Source organism: Rhagoletis zephyria, unplaced genomic scaffold (assembly GCF_001687245.7).
Source record: "Rhagoletis zephyria isolate East Lansing unplaced genomic scaffold, Rhagoletis_zephyria_1.1 Rzeph_scaffold_00222, whole genome shotgun sequence".
NCBI classification, from domain to species: domain Eukaryota; kingdom Metazoa; phylum Arthropoda; class Insecta; order Diptera; family Tephritidae; genus Rhagoletis; species Rhagoletis zephyria.
This window is the reverse complement of record NW_016157306.1, coordinates 79908-97203: the sequence shown is the minus strand read 5'-3', so window position 1 is coordinate 97203 and position 17296 is coordinate 79908. Positions and strand designations below refer to the sequence as shown.

Sequence of the window (17296 nt, the reverse complement as noted above, 5' to 3'; positions counted from 1 at the left end):
ATATGCATGAGTATGCTCACATAAAAAACGTTTGAAGCAAAGCAAAGCAAAACGAAGCAAAATCTTGGGCAACTCTCAACTTTTGCCCGCTTTGGCAATCAGCTGTCTACATGTATCTTTTCTCGTGCGCTTGCATATGGATTTAACGACAAAAATAGGAATTTTTATTGCTATTAATGCATATTATTATATTGCTATCTATTTTACAGATAAAAAATATGGAGGAAAAGGAGAACGCATAAGCTGTCAAAGCGTTTATTGTAGCATACCTTCTGCGTTTCACGCTTTTTTGTCAAAGTTTGAACTGCCAAGCAAAGCGAGGAAAGTTGTATGTGAATGGCCCTTTAGTGTTTGGCCGAACTTCTCCGATTTGTCGCGTGGGCCTTAATGTTGTGGCACAAAGGGGGTGCCTATAGTTTTATGTCGACTCTGAAAGGTTTTTTCCGTGTTCAAGGTTTGCGCACTTCTAACCACTACACCCAAACGGCCTATATGCGAAACCTATATTCAGATAAATTTTTTGGGTTTTGGTATCGATATTTGGAATATTTTATTCCGATATTAATGGGTACCCGATATTTTTATAGCGATACTTTAAATGAGTACCATATCGATACTTTCGGTTCGATATCTTGTCCCTAAGTATATATATGCAGTAGAGATGGGCACGGGACTAAATATTTAATCCCGACCTTGCCCATCCCGAAATTCCATTTTTAAATCCCGAGCCCGCCCATCCCGACATTTTTCAGAATTGTACCGCGGGTCCCGTGGGTCCCGATATCTATCTCTAAAGCGGGCTACACACCGACAGCAAATTGAAACGAGCGGTTGAGATTTCAACGTGTGTGGCGAGGTTTACAAACAGATCTGGCATCTTCCTATAATTTTTTTTCTTTTTCGTCTCAATAAAACATTAAAAGTGAATATTTCAAACATCGTTTTTAAGGTAGACTTTGTGAATTTGCGGGGGTTGCGGTTTTATCGGGAGTGTCGGGAAAGGATTTTGGTCCCGTCCCGCACGCCATATTTTTACAGATTTCCCGATACCGCCCATCCCGGCCAATTTTAAATCAGTACCGTGGGTCCCGCGGGTCCCGATATCCCGCGCCTATCTCTAATATGCAGCTAGTTTCTTTACTTGAGTCCGTAAACGCCATTCTTACGGCATCCGATTCTATGATTGCTTTGGGCGATTTAAATCTGCCACACATTTCATGGAACATTGTTGACACCGATCTAGAGATAGTTACAATGTATTTCTGGAGGAAATTGCTGAACTTTGCCTTAAACAAATAAATATATGTCCAAATAAGTTTGGAAAGGTCTTGGATCTCGTTTACATTTATGATGTTCCGAAGGCCTCTATTAATCGTTGTGGTCCCCTAGTTTTGCCAGAGGATGCATACCATCCCGCTNAGTATATATATGCAGTAGAGATGGGCACGGGACTAAATATTTAATCCCGACCTTGCCCATCCCGAAATTCCATTTTTAAATCCCGAGCCCGCCCATCCCGACATTTTTCAGAATTGTACCGCGGGTCCCGTGGGTCCCGATATCTATCTCTAAAGCGGGCTACACACCGACAGCAAATTGAAACGAGCGGTTGAGATTTCAACGTGTGTGGCGAGGTTTACAAACAGATCTGGCATCTTCCTATAATTTTTTTTCTTTTTCGTCTCAATAAAACATTAAAAGTGAATATTTCAAACATCGTTTTTAAGGTAGACTTTGTGAATTTGCGGGGGTTGCGGTTTTATCGGGAGTGTCGGGAAAGGATTTTGGTCCCGTCCCGCCCGCCATATTTTTACAGATTTCCCGATACCGCCCATCCCGGCCAATTTTAAATCAGTACCGTGGGTCCCGCGGGTCCCGATATCCCGCGCCTATCTCTAATATGCAGCTAGTTTCTTTACTTGAGTCCGTAAACGCCATTCTTACGGCATCCGATTCTATGATTGCTTTGGGCGATTTAAATCTGCCACACATTTCATGGAACATTGTTGACACCGATCTAGAGATAGTTACAATGTATTTCTGGAGGAAATTGCTGAACTTTGCCTTAAACAAATAAATATATGTCCAAATAAGTTTGGAAAGGTCTTGGATCTCGTTTACATTTATGATGTTCCGAAGGCCTCTATTAATCGTTGTGGTCCCCTAGTTTTGCCAGAGGATGCATACCATCCCGCTCTTGGGTTAAGCTACGAAATTATAAATGAAATACATAATAATAAGGCGTATAGTTCAAGTAGTAGATATGTTTTTGCGAAAGCAAATTTTAGAAAAATTAACAAAGAACTTTCAAAGTTATCTTGGCCAATATATAGAGATGACGTGGCAAAAGCCGTAGGTACCATATTATGTTTAAATTGGTTTCAATATATTTTCAATTTATTCTATTTGAATCTATTTTATATTTGAACAATTCCACACGACTTTCCCAGTGTTTTAAATCCTGGTTATGCCACTGATGCTTTTTAGTCTAAAAACGACATAACCCTAGTAAACAGCTGTTTGTGAAACGTGGCGTTGCCGGACTTGCACTTCACGATTTCATGAAACGATGCCGAATTCATGGTTAACTTTCGTGTATAATTGAATTCATGAAATGGTGTTTATGCAGCCAATTTTAACCCAAATTCATGAAATGAATTCGTGAATTAGCCTACGCATAAGCGTAGTAAATGATACTGTTTTCAATTTGTTTCGAAAGTATGTGCCAAAACGTAATATTGTTCATGAAGAACCAACACAATTATGGATCACTAGCGGCATAGCTACTTTGCATTAAATAAGAAATGATATAATTCAAATTCTTTGTAAAATTAAGAAAAATTTATTTTTAATATTTTATTGAGCTTTGTACCACGATTGTTTTTTATTAGGAAAAATTGAAACAGCAACAAAGTCTAAGCGGTAGCCACAATAATATTGACAAATAAAAAGAATATACTTAACAATCCTAAATCATTTTATGGTTTCGTAAATTCAAAGCGTAAAGTATTTATATGGATTTCCGTCCGCTATGCATTATTGCAACACTGTGTCTNGCTACACACCGACAGCAAATTGAAACGAGCGGTTGAGATTTCAACGTGTGTGGCGAGGTTTACAAACAGATCTGGCATCTTCCTATAATTTTTTTTCTTTTTCGTCTCAATAAAACATTAAAAGTGANCCACAATAATATTGACAAATAAAAAGAATATACTTAACAATCCTAAATCATTTTATGGTTTCGTAAATTCAAAGCGTAAAGTATTTATATGGATTTCCGTCCGCTATGCATTATTGCAACACTGTGTCTAGCGACAACACATTTGCCCAGTTCTTTAGGTCCAATTATTCTGTAGACTGTAGACTATATTTAATTCGGGGCTAACATCACAACTGCTCAACTTTTAGTATCAAGTCATGACGAGCAACTTCCCTACTCCACTTGCTCCTGTCGATATTCAGAAACGGCAGTAGATATCGACGCCATAGTAAAAATTTCTTCTCCGGACGACATATGTATAAACTATTTCTTTATTAACTACCGTACAGTGCTTATTTACACCAGGCTCAGGTTAAAATACCTAATCGACTCGCAAAATAATCTCTTCTGGNAATATTTCAAACATCGTTTTTAAGGTAGACTTTGTGAATTTGCGGGGGTTGCGGTTTTNTTGTTGGAAATTGAAAATGAGAATGCGTGCGTGGGCTTCATCTTTCCGTGCAAATATGTATGTATGTACATATATCGAATGATTCTTAAATCTGAAATGTTTGTGCAAAGTTTCAAATCGAGCACCCTAATTTGATATGNATATTCAGGTCGGGGCTAACATCACAACTGCTCAACTTTTAGTATCAAGTCATGACGAGCAACTTCCCTACTCCACTTGCTCCTGTCGATATTCAGAAACGGCAGTAGATATCGACGCCATAGTAAAAATTTCTTCTCCGGACGACATATGTATAAACTATTTCTTTATTAACTACCGTACAGTGCTTATTTACACCAGGCTCAGGTTAAAATACCTAATCGACTCGCAAAATAATCTCTTCTGGCACTTATCTTAATTTTTGAGTCAGGCGACAATAATCAGATTCTCTGAAACGCATATTTATCTGGGGTGTAAAATACTTTACCGATCCCTCAGTTCGTCCGCAAGATTTTTTTTTAATTTACTAGCATTTTAAAATTATACAAAATTAAAAATAAAGAAATGAAATTGTTCAAAATTGTTGTTGTTGGAAATTGAAAATGAGAATGCGTGCGTGGGCTTCATCTTTCCGTGCAAATATGTATGTATGTACATATATCGAATGATTCTTAAATCTGAAATGTTTGTGCAAAGTTTCAAATCGAGCACCCTAATTTGATATGTAAGTTGTCTCTGTACGATTGTATATAGATATCTAGATTTATAAGTAAAATAGAACCATATTTGTCTCAGAAAAAAACATCGAAATAAACCATATATAGGTATGTGTACGGAGGCAAAACCAACATTTTTGTTTTGCAACGTCGTGTACGTACAAAGACGAAGGGAACATTTCTTTTCAGGGCGGTTACCCTGTATTTCGATACGAAAGGCGATGCGATTCGAAAACTAAATGCGATTCGATAAGCAATTGATACTCTATATTGCTTTCGCATCCCTAACAGTGTTGCTTTTTCGTTTTCGGGTCTCTTCTTGCTTGAGTTGGCATCACAGCCAAACATGTCAAAGAATACAAGAGCAAAACAAAGAAAATAATTACAATTTGAGCGCTGAAATTTCAATAATTTTTTGGAAAATGGATTCTCTGGCGTTATGGAATCATACTTATCACGAGGAAAGGATTGAGAGGAGGCATATCAGAGACAACTCCAACATACTGAGCTTGGGCGATAAAAGGTGAGCGAAAATTATTGCGTTTGAAAGTTACTCTATAACTAAAAGTGTATGTATATGTGTATTTAGTTTTATCCAAAACTTCCGGCTCAATAAAAATGCGTTTTTATATGTTTTGGATAACATAAAAGCTGAACTAAAATCTCCCCAAAGGTCCACCGCCATCCCTGAAATTGTAAAAGTTTCTACAACATTGAAGTTTCTTGCCCAGGGCGGGTACCAACAGTAGTTTGGTCAAGACCGTCACGCAGAGATGGCCCAACAATCGGCTTCCCGTTGCATTCTTGAAGTGTTTAGTGCCATGGAGAAAGTGCTGTGTCCAAAGCACATAGTGTTTCCATTGACTGATGAGGAAAACATTAACGACAGCAGAATAGAGCTGCAAAAACATCGGAGCACTATCGATAGTATCGATGTTTAAATATTTTTTTGAAAACATCGATGTTTTTCTTACTATCGATGTTTTTAGAGGATATGCCATCATTGGAAAGTTTATCCGTTGCTGATTTGGGGCAGGCAAGAAGTATAAAAATTAAAGCGTAATAAATTCATAACCTTTAACAGTACGCAAAAGCGTACCAATAAGGGTTCAGGGAAGTTATTACCAGGACCAAAAAATTTAAGCTTACAGCCTGCTGTCATACTTTTTCCTTACGAAATAATGGAACGGGCATATATTTCTGTTGAAAACAAGGGTGCCTGGTACTCTTCACAAACAAACTTTAGCAAACCATAGTAGAAAGCTTAGCAAATTTCTTAAGAACTTCGTACTGCTTAAGAAAATTTTGCTCTATAAATTTTTTTTGACCATTTCTTGGGCTTTTTTATTAGTCGAACTAATTAAATGTTTGAAAATAATCATGATATAAAAATTTGAAGGTAAAACCGCTGAGAGACAGCCTGGACATTTTTGAAGTTTGCTAGCATAACAAAAATGTTTTCAAATTTTCAATCTCACAAATACATTATCACTTCCATTCTCAAATAAAAGAAAATTTGAATATTTTTATATACTTGTTTTTTGTTTTACTTGAGTTGCTCACAAAATTTCAATTTTATAAAGTGGACAAACTTCAAAAAATAAATGATGACCGACGAATTGAGCGAGCGGTTTTACCTTGAAATATTTGTATCATGGAAAATAATAACATATAAAAACAGATCTAGTTTTTATTAACCCGTAACTTTAATTTCATTTCTGCTTGGATATAAAAATTTAATACCAATGGTTTGTCTCTACGGGAAGCATTGAATACCGAATAACGANCAAAAATTATGCTTGTTAATTGATAAGGATTTCAGCTTGAAACAAAAAGTTAAAATTCCCAAGAAACCGCGATAGTATCGATACTATCGATGTTTTATTGGCAAAAACATCGAAAAGTCGATAGTTTCAAATATCGATGTTTTTGTAGCACTACAGCAGAAGTTTTTATATGACGTCCGGAATCCCAGGAGTAATTGGAGTGGTTGATGGGACACACATCTAAATGGTTAGACCGTCACCCAATGAGCATCTATTTTTTAATCGAAAGCTAAAGCACAGTATAAATGCAATGGTGGTGAGTACTCTATTACTGTCATATTACTATATCCACCGTAGTCCAAATTCAAATCTACCGGAAATCGTAGCACCTATCGCTCATTTGCAGCAAGAGTGTGATAGTAAAAATGAGGACACATTTTATTCTAATGGGCTATTGTTAATCGATACAGCTATGAAATTACTTTTCGATTATGACACTCTTGCAGCAAATGAGCGACATGTACTTTCAATGCATGCATTCGGAGTGAATCGGATTTAATGGTTGCGTTTCCATTAATTTCACGAAAATTCAGTGATAGCCTCGATAAACAAATAACATAGATTTCATTGTTATTAACAAAAAAAAATTTCTTTCAGATATGTGATCTTAAAATGAGGATAAGGGCCGTTAACGGCAGGTTCGGGGGCGCATCGCATGATTCCCACGTATGGAATCTATCGGGAGAACGTGAACTGTTGAAAAGGAATTACGAAAATGGAGACAGAGGAGTTCGAAATCTTGGTAAGATTAAAAAAAGCATATTCTTATATATGTATGTACATAACACATATCGCTCCTTTGCTTCAATCGTGTCATAATCCGAAATATGTATTCATTTTTATTATTTATTTGGCAGCGTTCGTACTGTGCGGTCGCATAAACATTCGCTTGCAAGAATTTCCAAAGTTTATCTGTTTCTGTGCTAAGCAGTTCTAATTTGTGTTATTCACACCGGAAAAAGTTTGTTGAAGCCAAGTTCCAATAAATTGACGTGATTTACTCATAAAGTGCGTTGATTGAAAAGTTATATTTTGTCAGCCTTCGTGCACCTTTGTTTAGCATCGATAGCCACTTTCTTGGAGTCAGCTTATTTTGCTAACCCAGTGGCTTTAAAACTGTTAAGTTCAGCACGGNGAAAGTTATATTTTGTCAGCCTTCGTGCATATTTGCTTGTTTTGCTATCTTTCGCGCTTTACACACACCTTTGTTTAGCATCGATAGCCACTTTCTTGGAGTCAGCTTATTTTGCTAACCCAGTGGCTTTAAAACTGTTAAGTTCAGCACGGTTACTAACCATTGAACCACTAACTAACACCACTAGCTATTAAACTGCCAATTACTGTGAGTTTCAAGTCGCTAAAAATAACTTTTGATTTAGGGACTTGAAACTTGCACTTTATTATACTAAAATGCATGGGCTATAAAACTGCCCAACTGAATAAGAAGTTTGATATTTGTATGAAAATTTCTTGAAATTCAATTAGTTATCGTGAACCTTGTGTAAGTTCGGAAGCATTTACTTATTAGGTTTCTGTTATAGGTCGAGCTATAATTTAAATGAAAATTATTTAAAAATAATTAAATAAACATAAGTCGCAAGCAACAGCATTATGAATTTTGGTGCTATCATTTTGACCACAGCTGTACATTAAGCTGGGCATAAACTTCTAAACATAAAATGACCACAAAAAATTAAATTTAGCTGCGAATGCAAACAAATTTGGAGGTTTTACTATGTGAGTCTAGGGATTTTTCCAGAGTTAGAATCATTCCGACTTAGACAATGACCTTGAAATTGTTGCACAGTGCAGTCGCTGGTTAGATATTTAGAGATCAACTCTTTGGCTTTTAATTCAACTTCAAGCATTTCTTTTTTTAGCTCTAACTTTCGGAGCTTTAGCTGCAATTTTTGACGCTCAATTTTTTGCTTGAAGATAAACTTTTCATTTTCAAGATTGAACTTTCGTTTTGCTAATTATTTACTTTTTTTCATTGTTTTAAAAATGTTTTTCAAATTAAAATTTATGTCGTTCAATGCTTTTGCTGAATTCTTTTGAAACACAATTTGATTTTCNTTTCAAGCATTTCTTTTTTTAGCTCTAACTTTCGGAGCTTTAGCTGCAATTTTTGACGCTCAATTTTTTGCTTGAAGATAAACTTCATTTTCTAGATTGAACTTTCGTTTTGCTAATTATTTACTTTTTTTCATTGTTTTAAAAATGTTTTTCAAATTAAAATTTATGTCGTTCAATGCTTTTGCTGAATTCTTTTGAAACACAATTTGATTTTCAACTTGTCGTTCAAGTAGACTCTGCTTCTTGCGCGGAGTAGGTGTGGCACTTGAACATTGAGGTAGCTCAGCTTCATATTCATTCGCTTCTATAAATAAGTAATTTTTCCGTTGACTGGGTTCGACATTTTCAGTTTCGGTTGTTTCAATTTGTTCTTCCTGCATGCACTTGACGCTGCACCAAACACCAGTGTGCCACTTATCCCGCTTACTGATTGCTCAGTGCACAACAACTCACTTGCTGCTCCAACTGTGACAATGGTACGTAAGTTAAAGGACCGCCTCCAGTTCCCGAAACGCTTTGTTTGTTACGGCGCAGTTTGGCCTTTAAATGTACTTTATAGTCAGCCCAAACCTAGAAATTTATTACATACATTATATCAAAATTCTTAAATACTGCATACATAAAATCACCTTTTTTCAACCGGCTATATTGCGCATTGGTGGACCAGCTGCATTTAACTGGCACACTAACTTCTTCCACAGATTATTAGAAGCATTTTTAGTGTCCGAACTTTTTAAGAGTCCTTTGGACAAGTCGGGATGCGATCTCATGAAGTCCACAAGAATTTCAAACTGCTTTTGCTGCGCNGGAAGCATTTTTAGTGTCCGAACTTTTTAAGAGTCCTTTGGACAAGTCAGGATGCGATCTCATGAAGTCCACAAGAATTTCAAACTGCTTTTGCTGCGCTTATTTAGTTTTTGGGTTCTCCCAATAAATTTAACATTTTATTACTACATTATACCACCTAAATCATGTAATTTTTATTTTATACTTACATTTTTGTACAATGCGACTGCTTTTTAGCTGTAGCGTAGAAATTGCGAATGTCAAGAGTGTTTGACATCTGCCTTTGCAAAACAGAGTGCTGCCAAAGCGAGGGGGAAAAAATTAATGCGAAAGGGAAAAACTAAATGCGAAAATGTCAAAAACCTTTGCGATTATCGAACTACAGACTACGAAATTTACAAATGCTAAAATTTTTTCATTCGCTTTGCATTACAGGGTAACCGCCCAGATCTTCCGCTGTATCGCTGCCTACATGCACACGAACGTAGCAATGCGATCAACTATAAAACAAAAACAGAGACGAAAGCGAATAAATGGAACAATTTTTCATTCTCTTATTTCCCGCTGAGACGCTACCTATCGAGATGAACGTAGCAATGCTTTTCTCAATATAAAAATTGTAAATTTTTCGACGCAAATATTTCGAAAATGGTTTAATGAATCTTAAATCTGTAAAGTTTGTGCAAAGTTCCAGACCGAGCACTTTAATTTGATGTATAATTTGTCTGTGTGCCATTTGTAGATCGCTGGGAACAAGCGCCTTGTTACAGAATAATATATAGATTGTTCTTCCAACATCATTAAACTTTCTTCAGGAGTTCCTTAGGGAAGCCACCTTGGTCCGATTCTGTTCCTGATATTCATTAATGATATTTCTTCTATAATAAAACATTCAAAAATTTTAAGGTATGCCGATGATGTGAAACTTTTTAAAACGTTCTCCTCTATCGAAGAAAGGTCTTTGTTACAAGCGAATCTGAGCAACGTGGTTAGTTGGTGTAATGCAAACTATATGCCACTAAACCTTTAAAAATGTAAAGTTATGTGTTTCTCTTGGAGGGCTGTTCAACCAGCTGTTTATTCAATATCAAATTATAATCTGTAGCAGGTATCCAATTTTGTCGATCTTGGTATCACAATGGATTCCAAACTCAATTTCAACCATCATATTAATGTTAAAGTCAATAAAGCTAAAAGCGTTTTTGCATTTCTAAAGCGATGGTCAAAAGAGTTCAAAGATCCTTATGTTACAATAGCTCTTTTTACCACTTTAGTTAGACCTATACTAGAATATGGATCTATTTTTTGGAATCCCCGCTACCAGGTTCATTCAGAAAGGATTGGATCAATTCAAAAACGATTCTTGCTTTTTGCACTGCGTGATTTTAACTAGGATTCAGATTACAGTCTCCTCCCTTACACAATTCGTCTAAAGCTCATAAACTTACCTACACTCGCAAGTCGTAGAGAAATGCTAGTCGTGAAGAAATTCTCAATGATCGGCTTCATACGCAGGAATACCAAAGATTTCTCCGATCCAGTGACACTTAATTCACTTTACGTATCACTCGTGCGAAGTATTTTGGATTATTGTTGCATAATTTGGAACCCGTTTTATAAAACTCATGCGAACAACATCGAAAAGGTTCAACAAATTTTCACAACGTTTGTATTATGTAGACTACAATGGCCTGATGGTTTACCTAACTACGTGGGACGGCGTAAACTGCTTGGTCTGCAAAACCTCTCCGAAAGAAGAATCTATTTTTCGATTTTATTTGTATATAATGTGGTCAATTTAAGAATAAACTGTGCTGATATTAGGGTTGCCAACATTTTATAAGAAATTTATAGTACGTTTTCAAAAAAATCAGAAAAAATATAGTACACTTCAAATATATATAGTATTTTTTTACGGAAAAAGTAAAAATCCTTTTTAAGTGTACATCTTTTTTCTTTCTTATGCATTTCCTCTATAAAAAAATATATTTCTTTGAAAGTATCATATGCTTTATCGATATCAATATTTAAATTAATATAAATCAAAAGTTAATTTTTTATTAGTGATATATTCGCTTTATTTCTCTCATCTTAGCATTTTAAAATCTTAATAGAAAAAACTTCTGTGAATGCCGAAGTTGCAGGAATAGAGAGCATAAACGAAATAATTTTAAGTAAATCTTTCTAAGTATTTTTAAAAATGTTGCCATTTTTGATCTGTTTGTTTTAAAGTATATTTATTTTAATCTTGATATTTCAGTATAATTGTCATCCATTTTAAAACATTTCTTTCTTACAAATGACTGAAATACATTTATTTTTATAATTGAAGAAATATAGTATTTTTGCATACTATATTTACTTCCAACAGGATATAGCACGCAGACGCAAAAAATAGTACAATACTATATAATATAGTACGGCTGGCAACCCTAGCTGATATATCGGCTTTATTTAATCGCTACGCTCCTATTTACGAGCTACGGCGCGTTCGCCATTTTCAAGATAATGTAGTACTTAAAACGAATAATCTTGCACTAGGGCTAAATTTCAACCAGAGCCTATATAAATTCAAATTAGACCTTTTTAAAATTTTTAATTAATTTGTAATAGTCTGTAAGAATATCGCTGTAGACGAATAATTAATAAATAAATAGTTCGTTGTATAGTTAAATAAACATTTTCAACATTTACGCCAAAGTTGCTTACCTCTATTGGAAATTATAGATTATATGTTCCAAATTCAAATGTAACGGGTGTGACTTGACTTTGTGACGGGTGTGGCAACTTGAGCATGAATACACAAATACACACTAGTTACGTNATATCAATATTTAAATTAATATAAATCAAAAGTTAATTTTTTATTAGTGATATATTCGCTTTATTTCTCTCATCTTAGCATTTTAAAATCTTAATAGAAAAAACTTCTGTGAATGCCGAAGTTGCAGGAATAGAGAGCATAAACGAAATAATTTTAAGTAAATCTTTCTAAGTATTTTTAAAAATGTTGCCATTTTTGATCTGTTTGTTTTAAAGTATATTTATTTTAATCTTGATATTTCAGTATAATTGTCATCCATTTTAAAACATTTCTTTCTTACAAATGACTGAAATACATTTATTTTTATAATTGAAGAAATATAGTATTTTTGCATACTATATTTACTTCCAACAGGATATAGCACGCAGACGCAAAAAATAGTACAATACTATATAATATAGTACGGCTGGCAACCCTAGCTGATATATCGGCTTTATTTAATCGCTACGCTCCTATTTACGAGCTACGGCGCGTTCGCCATTTTCAAGATAATGAAGTACTTAAAACGAATAATCTTGCACTAGAGCTAAATTTCAACCAGAGCCTATATAAATTCAANTAGTACTTAAAACGAATAATCTTGCACTAGGGCTAAATTTCAACCAGAGCCTATATAAATTCAAATTAGACCTTTTTAAAATTTTTAATTAATTTGTAATAGTCTGTAAGAATATCGCTGTAGACGAATAATTAATAAATAAATAGTTCGTTGTATAGTTAAATAAACATTTTCAACATTTACGCCAAAGTTGCTTACCTCTATTGGAAATTATAGATTATATGTTCCAAATTCAAATGTAACGGGTGTGACTTGACTTTGTGACGGGTGTGGCAACTTGAGCATGAATACACAAATACACACTAGTTACGTTCCTTATCTCCCAGAAATAGTCAGAAAAAGTCTGAAGTAGTCAGATTTAGTCCAAAAAGCGTTCCTTAACTCGAAAATGACAGCAAAAATGAGAGAGCAACACTCAGTGAGAGTGACTCTCTTCAGTCCGAAGTAGTCAGATTTAGTCAGAAGAATTTTCGCTGGCAAAATCTTCGAAAAGTGTCAAACTCAACTGAATTTAAATTAACGGAAATTAAAGAGTACATAAAAAGTGAGAATAATCTAAAAAGTAAAAAAGTGAATTGAAAGTGGAAGGAGGCAAAAAATAATTGATATAGTAAGTGTTTATTGTGCTTGTGCTTGTGTGAATGTGTTTTGCACATACATTTCTATTCTTATTTGACGTTAGTTTTGTTGTTGCCATTCTTTGGAGTAAAAATTTGGTTTTTTGCGTTCCTTTACTTTTTCATATTATTCTCTTTTAGTGAGCGCATTTTGCTTACGCTCTTGCATTTTAACACTTTTCAGATTTTAGTCCGCGAAGATAAGGAATGGACTCATTGTTAAACAATTAAGTAATGGCCCTATTATGTATGGCGACTGGTGTCTAGTTGCTGGTCTAGTAGCCATGGCTACCAGTTACTACGTTTATGCGACAGAATTCATGAATTCAAAAATGGTTCCGTTTATGCATAGTTCGCGAATTCATGAAATAAAGTGCTTTGAAAAAGTGGCAACGCACTGGCGAGAAACGTAAACAGTAGGGTTGTGATTTTTTGGCCTCCGTTTGAGTGAACCATACATATTTTATTAAAATTGGTTTTAATATATTTTCAGTTTATTCTATTTGAATTTATTTTATATTTGAACAATTCCCCATAACTTTTTCAGTGTTTAAAATCCTGGTTATGCCACTCATGGTTATTATTCTAAAAATATCATAACCCTAGTAAACAGCTATTTGCGAAACGTGTCGTTGCCGGACTTGCACTTCACGATTTCATGAAATGATGCCGAATTCGTGGTTAACTTTCGTGTATAATTGAATTCAAGAAATTGTGTTTATGCAGCCAATTTCAAACCCAAATTCATGAAATGAATTCGTGAATTAACCTACGCAAAAACGTAGTAAGTATCGTACTTTGTACTATGTATAGCGATTAATCTCAGTATACAGAAAAGCGCAGACAACATCCGAATTTACTTATTTTACATGTACATTTCGAAGTAATAGGCAACAATGTTCCAATGTGTTCAACCATTTATGTTAACAAATAATAAAAGCGTCATAAGCGGGAAAGAGAAAATTCTGCTACTAAACTCAGTCGCTGACAGTCAGTAGCCAGTATAGCTGTCAAACTATCGATAGTGGGGCCACTCGATAGTTTAGCTGCACTATCGAAACTTATTTATTATATGTATATTAAGCATGTTTTTTATTTCTATAAGTGGACAGTAATCAATACGCAAAAAAATTGACAAAGAACGTAATCGGCCCTATTATGGTTGTCAAGGTCGATATCGGATGTAATTTTTTCATAAAAAAATAGCCCTCGTAAGTCCAACTCTAGCTACGCTTATACCACGATCCAGAAAATAAAGGTCGCGCCATTCGCGGACCGCTAACCCTCTCATCGTCGATTTGACAGCATCCACCCAATCGCTGACGTCATAAAATACTTTTGTTTACATTCACTGTTGCCAACTTAATGCTTTTCGCACCAAATTTAGTGGGTATTCAAAACCCGAATATTTTTGAGTATGGTGCTTGGTGCGTTTTTGGTGCTTTTATTTTTAGTTTGAAGACACCAAATTATAAAATCTTAAAAAAATGGAAGCAAAATTTATAGCAATCATAAGCGTGGTAAGCAACTTCACAAAAATTTTAATAAAATCATGGCACAATCATAAGCGACAACAAAATATGTGGCAGCACCTTCAATCAAGCCAGAAAAAATCGACCGTCGTGCAAGAAACATTGATTTTTATTAATTTGAATCGGCATCCTTACAATATAATTATGTATGCATATAAAGTCCATAAAATACACCAATAAATATTTGGTGCTTTTTCAAATTGAAAACTTGGCAATACTGCCTTTTGTTCGATGCTTCCTCTTTTTCTTGTCGAGTTCGTCTTGCTCTCTCATTCTGGTATTTATTGACGTCACGGCCAGTTACTCTCAGCTCGATTGGCGCAATCTTGTATTCTATCATTCTTGCGCTTATACCATGTTCTGACCGACAACGAAAACACTTTGAAAACGAGTTTTGGGATTGTGGGCTCAAGACTGTTCACACCGGCTGTTAGTGTTTTCGTTGACATTTCTTACATCCTCTGATTACAGTTTCGCTACGCAAAAACCAAACCAAAATGGTTTTTCCTCATTTTCTTTTCATTAGCAACATCTTACTTTCATTCTTATTGTACTTTGGCCAGCCAATAAACTATAAATCCGAAATGGCGTATTAAAGATGATAAAATATGACTTCCACTTCGATAAATAATCGAAAAAAACTAGTGAAGACACCGATTGGAATGAGTGGAACGTGAGTTTTCAAGTAGTTTTCAGCGAAAACTGGTTTTCGTTTGACAGATTTTACATGGACGAAAACACAAGTTTTAGGTCGAAAACCAGTTTTAGCAACGAAAACATGTTTTCGATGTCGGTCAGAACATGGCATTACCAAAAATACTGTGGTCAGCGTAGCTAAAGTTTGACCTACGAGGGCTATTTTTTGTTGAAAAAATTACATCGACGTCGACCTTGACAACCATAATAGGGCTGAATATTATTTTCAAAAACTCAAAACAAATTTTTATTATTTCACCAAGAAACTTAGTTTTAAACTTGTGTAATTATTTATGTATACATATCATAAGAAATCCATTTTTGTTATCTGACATAAAATAATCAATGTTTCAAACATGAAAAATATTTGACAAGTTTAAGCATGGATTTGTTTTATGAAAGGATCAGTTCAATAGTTATAACCAGACATGGGCACTTTTGCCCGTATGGGCTTTTTTGCCCGTATGGGCAAGCGAGCCCATTTCGCGGGCTAGATGAGGGGAAAATCATGGGCAAACGGGAAGGGGGCAACAAATCTTACTAATACACGTATAGCAATGAGAGCCACTGCACACGCATTCTGGAGTAAAAAGGCTCACTCTCCCAAACGTACGCCACATACACTCCTCGTCATTTCAATAACTCAACTTTTTAATCTTTAGTATTTACACTTTTAATTTTGTTTATTTTAAATTTTTAAAACTTTATACAGAGTTAAAAAAATGTCAACAAAGGCGTACAATAAAGTGCAAGTTTCAAGTGTCTGTAAAATAGCGGTGATTTTTGACAATTTTTTTGGTGATAGTGCTGCGCATTTTCTCTCATACAAAGTATGCTCGACAAAACTTTTATATGGAATAAAATGCGCAGCACTGTCAATAAAAAATAAATGAATTTGAAAAATCGGGGCTGTTTTAGAGTCACTTCAAACTTGCACTTAATTACACTATAATTGAATGGGCTACAAAACTGCATATCAGAAATTTTTCTAAAAATATTATTAACTTATTCACTGCAGGTCATTAGGATGGCACACTCCTATGTTGACCTTTTTTAAGAACTGTTTCCAGCTCTCGAGAAAAACGAAAAAATCATATAAAATGCTGCCCAAGAAATGGAAAATAAACTTTCTTTTAAGTTTTAGTTTGTAAAAAATTTTAAAATTGCATTTACCCGTAGAATATGCTATATCGTCACTAGACACGAATAAAGGCGCGAGCTCAAAAGTTGACGGCGAAAAAAGACGCATAAAAAAATTTCAGCGTCAAATACTCTTAACATAATTCGCCAAAGTTTTTTATAAGCATCTTTTTGTCGCAAAATTTTTTTAAACGCTTTTTTTCACCGTCAAAACACCAGCGCGCCTTTATTCGTATGTAGTCACGATATTTTTACAAAAAATTTATATTAAATAAACAAACGGAAAACTGTAAATACTAAGAATTGAAAGGGTGTGCAATTCAAATGACGAGGAGTGTATATGAGCAGATGTGATCACTACCCCAAGTAAACGCGAGCTGAAAGCGTGATTGTGTTAGTGTGCCAATTACGTTTAAATGAATTTGCGTTCGCTTTGTTACGCACTCGCATGTATTTGCATGTAATGCTTACGCTCTTTAAGCAGGCGCTCACTCTCTGTCCATGCTTGTATATGAGCAAATTTGACATCGATATAACTGTTGCCAACATTGTGCCTTTCGCAAGAAATTAAGTGCGTTTAGGGAATTAAAAGGCGAAAATTGTTTAGTTTAGCGCTTGTTTTGTTCTTTGGTGCCCTTTCCAAGGCAATTTTATAATAAAAACGTGATTCTATGGTGACATTGTATTTGACTTACACATATGTTAGTGTTTGGCCGAGCTTCTCCTCTGGATAATATGCTCCAAGATAATCCAAACGCAATATTTTCACACAGTCTCTATCACGGAATCCATAGAATATTCTGCTAATTAGCTGGGTGTGCGCATTTGTACAAAAGTAAGCAATTGCATGAAAATAAAGCCTCTAGAAAAA

General features: G+C 35.0%; 1 protein-coding gene across 1 annotated transcript; it reads left to right on the top strand.

Annotated features, from left to right (window-relative positions):
* Positions 1-4524: 4524 nt before the first annotated feature.
* On the top strand, positions 4525-5579 carry LOC108358203 (uncharacterized). The gene is made up of 2 exons (XM_017609391.1): positions 4525-4892; positions 4959-5579. The coding sequence occupies exons 1-2, from the start codon at positions 4609-4611 to the stop codon at positions 5116-5118; spliced, it is 444 nt and encodes a 147-aa protein (XP_017464880.1). The 5' UTR covers positions 4525-4608; the 3' UTR covers positions 5119-5579.
* Positions 5580-17296: the final 11717 nt, after the last annotated feature.

Excerpts from the sequence above, each read along its gene's own strand:
- LOC108358203 (XM_017609391.1), top strand. The coding sequence starts at position 4,609 with ATGCGATTCGATAAGCAATTGATACTCTATATTGCTTTCGCATCCCTA. Across the intron at positions 4,893-4,958 it reads CTGAGCTTGGGCGATAAAAG|TTTTATCCAAAACTTCCGGC; the intron begins GTGAGCGAAAAT and ends ATGTGTATTTAG.